Here is a 7,873-nt window from a genome sequence, read left to right on the forward strand (position 1 = left end):
GCCCCGACTTCTCGCATTCGCTCGACACGTGGAGACTGCCATTATTAAGGTACAGAAGCCAAGGAGTGCAACATTAATGGGAAGCCGGACACTACTCGTCACAACAGGTACTCTGGATTTGGAGAAGAACTCGCCTTGCAATGCCGAAGACAATCTGCGCGCCGGATGCATCCTCATTGAAGCCTGGTTCAAGGGCTACTGAGGGAGTCCTGGATTAGGGGGTCCTCAGACAGCCGGACTATATACTTTGGCCGGACTATTGGACTATGAAGATACAAGATTGAAGACTTCGTCCCGTGTCCGGGTGGGACTCTCCTTTGCGTGGAAGGCAAGCTTGGCAATTCAGATATGTAGATCTCCTTCTCTGTAACCGACTCTGTGTAACCCTAGCCCCCTCCGGCGTCTATATAAACCAGAGGGTTTAGTCCATAGGACAACAACAATCATAATCATAGGCTAGCTTCTAGGGTTTAGCCTCTACGATCTCGTGGTAGATCAACTCTTGTAATACTCATATCATCAAGATCAATCAAGCAGGAAGTAGGGTATTACCTCCATCGAGAGGGCCCGAACCTGGGTAAACATTGTGTCCCCCGCCTCATGTTACCATTAGCCTTAGACGCACAGTTCAGGACCCCCTACCCGAGACCCGCCGGTTTTGACACCGACACCTGCATTACCAAATAAATTGATAAGCTCGATGAATGATTATTCAAATGCATTTATGGTGACAGATTGAGATAGTGTTACTTACCAAAGATGGCAGCTGTCATGGTATTAGTTTGATGCTTTAAGCCAGAAAGCTCTTTAGCCACCGGCTTAAGGGCCGCTTCTGCTTCTTCTTCTCTTTTCAACAGAGTTGTCTTTTCAGTCTCCCAGTTTGTCCCGTCAGCCTTGAATTCCTTTTTCAACTTCTCCATCTCTTCCAAGGCGATTGTCAATTCTGATTTGGCCTTGGAAGTTTCATATTGTTGAGACTTGATATTTTCCTGAAGATCGGCGACTTGGGATTCTTTCACATTGAGTTCAGCTTGTAGTATGCAAACGATAGGCGGTATTACAATCACTTAAAAGTCCCAAGTACAATACAAGTATTTCACTTGGCACTTGGGGGCTAATGCACATTGCTCTTTTTGAAGACAATTCTATGATGACCCAGCTATACTATTATGACTATAGCCGACTCATAGGGGCTACATATTTGGATTTTAGTGACAATTATGTTGATAAGTCCCGGCTTATCCATGCTGATTAAGCCGGCCCTTGGGGGCTACAGGTGCAAAGTTGCTCACTAATATTCGAAGTCCTGGCTTATCTTCACAGTTCAAGCGGCCCTTGGGGGCTACTTGTTTTGATCTACATATCTATAAGGCTATTTAAAGTCTACCGTACATTCAATTCTATCATATCCAGTAGACTTGGCGGCTGATAAAAGTATATTTATATGAAGAAGACTAGTGTTTCCCTCAAAATGTTCCTTCATGAGATTGACTAAGCCGGCCTCAAAGTCACGGCTTGTGTGCAGACGCTTCAGATACCCAGAGTGGATCTCTTGGGCGCTATATTGGGCATAGCATTCCAATTTACCGACCAATTGCCTTTGTCAGCAGCGAAGATTTCATCCTTAGCACTTAACTTTGACAAGACAGTGGGGTTGCCCGGTGCCATGTAACCAATCCAGTAATGAAAACATCATCAACCTTTTCTTCAGTAGGCTTGATGGGACTTGGTGGCTTGATAGTGGTCGGGTCAACATCCATATGATCGATGGTGACGTTGTGCTCTTCTGGTGGCGGATCATCATTGCTGGCCTCAGCGGCTTGGGGAGAAGTTTCTGTTGATTGCTTCTCCGGTTCATTAAGGGTTTCAGCTGTTTTGGTCACCTTCAACTTTTTGATGGGCTTTGCCATAGCTCTGTAAATAAAGCACAAGATAGGGTTAATACGACAATTGAGTACATGATTGAAAGCAGAGACTTAACATTCTTACCCAGGCACGGTCTTGAAGACTGGGACGTGAGTCCCGTTGAGTCGCCGGATGAGGAATGAGATGTTCCCTGGTAATTTGAGTCAGGAGGATTAAGAGGTTGTCAAAAAAGACCCGCCTTGGGATAAGCTAAGTCAGAAATTGGTGAAACCTCTGGACGAAGCTTGCGAGGAGCTAGTGTATTTGGTAAGCCGGAGGAGAGAATTCCGCCTCTGCTATTTCGGGTCGTGCAGCAAGCTTCAAGTTACTGCTTCTTCAAAATAAAGTTGGGATCCAAATAAGCTAAAAGATGAGAAAACCTTACTTTCCGGCTTGCTTGTCAATTTTTCTATTTTGGCATAGGTTCTGAGCCAGAGGAAAGAACAATTACCTCTTCATCATCAGCACATCTGGCCTTAAGGATGGCAATTTTACCCATGGGTATGGGTCCCGCGGATACCGTACCCGCATGGGCAGGGTATGGGCACAATTTTATACCCATGGGTTGTACCCATGCCCTACCCGTTAAGTCATGGTAGGGCACCGGTATAGCCTTCTACCCATGGATATACCCATACCCTACCCATTTATACTGAAATGTGTACCTTACCCGTGAAACGTGTCGTGAGATTGTGAACCTATGTTAAAGTTGTCACCAATCATCAATTTGAATTGAGATAATTGTTATGTACTCATCTATTTGTTACTGAGTTGAGATAAATATTTTTTTGGTCAAATGTGATATTGATGAATGTGAAATTGTGAATAACTTGTGTACTATTTGATCTACCCGTTGGGTACCCAATGGGTATGGGTACCCGCCGAGTATGGGTACGGGTAAAGTTTCATACCCGTGGGTACAGGTATGGGTAGAATTTTGTGCCCATGGACTACACGGGTATGGGTATGGTATTGCTCTACCCGCCCCATACCCTACCCATTGCCATCCTTAGCTGGCCTCCGCGTCATCCTGATAATGGTCATTGTCAATGAGATGTACAAAAAATGAGCCAAGAGAGTCAAGTTCTACCTCCGACTCATCATCATCATCATCATCATCATCATCATCATCTAAGTTAAATAACTCGGAGGAGTTGTTCTTCTTCTTGGCAGGCTTTTTAGGAGCCTTGTTGTTTGTCCGGGTCTTCCTGGTCGGCTTGTCCTATAGCTTCTTCTTCCAAAAAGGAGAATCGGCCTATGGAAATCATACGACTATAAGAGGACAGTTTAAATGAAAACATGATTCAACTAAAAATTATGTGCAAAACTTACAGCTGGCGGCTTGTTGAGAGTGCAGAAAGGATTCAGTCCGGCTTTGCTGCAATCTGCCAAGCTCTCGTTCAATAGAGTCTTGGTCATTTCATTGATATCCTCATCAGTCAATTGAGTCTCGCAGTGGCGTTGTGGATCTTTTAAGTCGCCGGTGTACTCGCAAGATAAGCCGGGGCGACGGCTTAAGGGAAAAACTCTCCAGGCGACTCGGCACCGGCCTACATTGATTCCGCTCAAACCATTGGCCATCAAGGCTCGGATCTTTGAAAAAATGAGCATATATTTTCTCTGTTCTGATGTGGTGATGCGTTCTGGAAGAGGATATCTATTGCTAAGTCAGTTGGCATGATAGCCCGGTAGTGGGTTTCCCCTTCTGGAGAAGTTTCTTGGAAATAAAACCAAGTTTGGTTCCAGTCTTTGGGATGGCTGGGCAGTCTGGCGGCTGGTAAAGTGGCTTGTTTTCGTCTTTGAATAGAAATGCCACCTAATTCCAGACTAGGCCCGTTTGTGAATTTGGTCTACCGGTTCAAGTAATAAAATTCTCTGAATAGTTCTACAGCGGGTTCCTGTTGAAGGTACACCTCGCAGAACACTTGAAAATTACAGATGTTTGAAACGGAATTTGGCACAATATCTTGAGGATGGAGCTAGAAAAAGTGTAGGACGTCACAGAAGAATTTTGAACCGGACGGAGTGAACCCCCAAATCATATGATCAGTAAAAACAATTACTTCGCCGTCCTTGGGCTCAGGAGGATTTTCAATGCCTCGGACCCTCCAGTGGATGACATCTTTTTTGGCTAAGACGCCTGTCTGCACAAACTCGTTCAAATCCTCCTCGGTGACCCGGGAAGCTACCCAATTGCATGAAGTGATGGTCTTAGTCATTGTTGAGGATGAAGGTCTGAAAAGAAAATATTGCCGGTTTAAGATTATGTTGTTAAGCCGGCCATTGATTCAACGGTAAGAACTACAAATAAGCAATGCGTTAAGCCGGAGGATAGCGTTGAGTTATGCGGATATATCTATTGGCAGCTTAAAAGGGGACTAATGGTACATGGCGGGTTATGGTTTTATCAGTTAAGCCGCCCAAACAACGGTTAGTTTTCAGATCTATAAGTTAAGGATTGCTAAGTATTGGACAAGCAGTTTTCACAGATTGGTATTATAATTTTGGATTTGCAGCAGTTCAAAAAATGAAGAAAAATTATAAACCTAAGGTGGCGGCGGCAGAAAAGTTCATGTGCTCAGATGAGATCTTCTATGGAGGGGAGGTATTCAGATATTAAAAATGAGTGCTACGTTGCTACCGCACAAGTTTCGTACCATGGTCAGATAAAAAATTACTCGATCTAGAGGAGAAAACGAGGAATGGTGAACAACACCAATGAACAAGTGAAAACCCTAACTACAGATCTGTTCTGAGGTGAAGTCGACCTTGCCAAACGTTGATGGACAGCGGAGGTGCGCCGCGGAGCTCTGGTCTGTTCAGGGTGATGCAGCGGCCGGAGTTGGTGCAATGAAAGAAGGTCGACGGCGGCGGAGGAGCTCGGGCGCGTGTGGCGTTGCGAGGAAGAGGACGAAGACAAGAAGGCAAGGGAAAAAATGAAACAGACCCTTGCCCCTATTTATAAGGCAGTGGATAGATGGCATGCGAGAGAATCGAGGAGGCCAGAAAATGATTATGTAGTTGCACGGACGCCTCGATTTTCGGGAAGTTCATTAAAGATGAAGATATATTGAGATGTTTTTTGGGCCTCGTGTGAGATTAATGCGAGATGACGTCATGGCGGGTTAGTGCAATTCTGTGAAGCTGACGTCATGGCGGGTTACCGCAAATTCATAAAGTTGATGATAAAAGATTCTGCTAAGTCAAGTACTGATTGATATGAACAAGTTCAAATCAACCTGGGACCTAATGTTGGGGATATAACTATTGGGTATGACCCGCCCAGGAAGGGCCGGGTCATACCGTTGGCGACTCAAGGACGAAGATGGCGGGTTATGAAGCAAGACTATTGAAGGCCCAAGACCCAGAGGCGACTTGAGGCCCAAGAGGATAAACCGCCATATGTGTAACTTGTATTGTAAGGCAAGCTTAGTTAGTCACCGAGCCTGACACGTTGTGTATGAGCCGCCCGGGACTCTGTAAGCCGCCGAGCATCAACCTGTGTGTACAAAGGGGTGACCCGGTGGCGGATTGGGGCAAGAAACAACCAGTCGAGAACTAGAACAAGCATATTCGCTCCCTGGTAATCGAACCCCAAGCAATACAACCTAAAGCAGGAGTAGGCCTTTACCTCGTTGAGAGGGGCTGAACCTGGGTAAAACTATGTGTGTCATTTGTCCCGTTTTAACCCCTTCAAGTTAACCTAGCGACGATGGCTCCACACCTAAGTCTTTTTGCTAGGGCATCTGTTGTGTTAAGTCCACGACAGGAATCGTAGTGCAAATGGAAACCATTCAAGGCACATGATCTACGTGCCAAAGGTAGAACCTTAGTCATGGGATAAGTAGAAATCCAATTGGCCGAAGTGAAGAACCAACCAAACTGCTCCAAAAGGGGATTATCCTACATGTTCGACCATGTAGAAGACCCGCCCTCAAGAGACAATTCCAAAAGCCCAAGATGATCAATCACTTCATTATAAATAAATATATCATTAACATCGCCTCCAAGCATAGTTATATTGTTCACATGCCAAATAAAATTAAAATTCTCAACAAATAATCAATTTTCATCAACATGAATGTCCGAAGGATATAACCGAAAGATAAACTCATCACGAGCTTGTCCTTGGCCCATGAATTGCAACCATAGACCTAGCATCATTGTTGTGCCTGAAGATACAATTAACCACAATACAATATTGGCGAATCTCAACAAGATTTTCTTGCAAGATAGGAGAATTCCAGAGCAATAAAATTCCCTGAAGTACACACCCAACGAGCATACACATATACAAAATTTATGAATTGATTTCTGATCTAAGAAATCACATTTAATTTCCTAAAAACAAATAACAACACAATGACTTTCTTGATTTTTTCATCTAACCAAATATTCTTGAGCATCTGAATTTAAACCACGAATATTTCAACAGAGCATCATTCAAAGCACATTAGTACGTGTAAGAAAAGCACAAACAAGAATATATATGTAATTTACTCATAACAAAGCAAAAAGATAAAGAGGTTGAAAAGGAACTAATAAAAAGGGGGAAATCCTCGCAAGAAAAGCGAGTGACCATAGAAATTGGGTTGCCTAGACCAGCAAGCAAACACATACTAGCACAATATAACAGTGTATATATAAATGCGTCCACTTATTGCGCCCAACTTCTTCGCGTCCCCCCCCCCCCCCCCCCCCCCCAAGTCTCTTTTACTCTCCCCTTCTCCTTCCCCCCAAGCCAAGCAGAAGCAGCAGAGGCCAAGAAATGGGCGACCGGGCGTACGGGCCGTCCTCCAAGCCGGTTCCTGTGGCGGCGCCGCGGTCGGCCAACGGCACGGCGAACGGCGGCGGCGTAGGGACACCTCGGCCTCCGTCCATGGTGCCCGGTCGCGTCCCGCCCCCGCCGATGTACCGACCGAAGCCGATGCAACCGCCACCGGGCCGTCGGCGGAGCGGGCGCGGGTGGTGCTGCGCGTGTTGCCTGTGGCTGACGCTGGTGTTGGTGGGGCTGGTGTTCCTTGGAGCAATAGCGTTGGGGGTGTTCTACGTGATTTACCACCCGGAGCTTCCGACCTTCGCCGTGACGTCGCTCCGTCTGGCGGCGCTGAACGTCTCCGACTCCGACTCCGTCACCTCCCGCATCGAATTCACAGTGACCGCGCGCAACCCCAACGAGAAGATCGCGTTCGTGTACGGCGACATCGGGGCTGCCTTCGCGGCCGACGGCACGGACATCGGGGACGGCACCGTGCCGGGCTTCCTCCACCCCAGCCGCAACACGACGGTCATCAAGGGGTCGGCTTCGGCGGCGGCCGCGACGGTGGACCCCGTGCAGGCGGCCAGTCTCAGATCCAAGAAGTCCCATGCGATGTCAGTGGAGATGGACTCCAAGGTGGGTTTCCAGATCGGGCAGTTCAAGTCGAAGCGCATCAGCGTCCGTGTGCTGTGCGGTGGCTTCAGCGCGGGGCTGGCCAAGCCGGCGCCCTCCCCGGCGCCGATCATCGTGGCCGCGGCGCCTGCGCCGACCCGGTCAAAAATCAGGCTGTCGTCGTCTTCCACCGGAGGCGGCGGGTCGGCGACGACGGACGCAAAGTGTAAGCTCCGCGTCAAGATCTGGATTTGGACGTTTTGATGCATCTGCGGGTAGGGAGAGGAGGGATTTTTTCGGTTTGGTTTAACCTTTTTCACACTGTATGTGGATTTATTGGAGTATAGTTTATATGATTTTATCTTCCTCTTGGTTTCTTTGCTTGCTACTCTCATCCATCCTTTCTTTGTCACAAGCAAAAACGAGCCGAGTATGCCGCGTAGATCTATGCTACAGTTGGGCATAATTCTGCAAGAACGGGAGTACTAGTTAACCACACCACAGTGAAACCTGCAGCCGAGAAGAAATGGAAGTGAACTCCAGTACGCGAGCGAGGGATTCGGCGCACGCACGTCGGTGGCGTCAACAGAAGCGGGC

The 7,873-nt window shown here is 47.1% G+C and overlaps 1 protein-coding gene across 1 annotated transcript; it reads left to right on the forward strand.

Moving 5' to 3' along the window:
* The first annotated feature begins 6,609 nt into the window (after positions 1-6,609).
* On the forward strand, positions 6,610-7,639 carry LOC123069970 (NDR1/HIN1-like protein 6). The gene has a single exon (XM_044492970.1). It carries the CDS (start codon positions 6,674-6,676, stop codon positions 7,538-7,540), a length of 867 nt encoding a protein of 288 aa, XP_044348905.1. The 5' UTR covers positions 6,610-6,673; the 3' UTR covers positions 7,541-7,639.
* Positions 7,640-7,873: the final 234 nt, after the last annotated feature.

Source organism: Triticum aestivum, chromosome 3B (genome assembly GCF_018294505.1).
Source record: "Triticum aestivum cultivar Chinese Spring chromosome 3B, IWGSC CS RefSeq v2.1, whole genome shotgun sequence".
NCBI classification, from domain to species: domain Eukaryota; kingdom Viridiplantae; phylum Streptophyta; class Magnoliopsida; order Poales; family Poaceae; genus Triticum; species Triticum aestivum.

Excerpts from the sequence above, each read along its gene's own strand:
- LOC123069970 (XM_044492970.1), top strand. The coding sequence starts at position 6,674 with ATGGGCGACCGGGCGTACGGGCCGTCCTCCAAGCCGGTTCCTGTGGCG.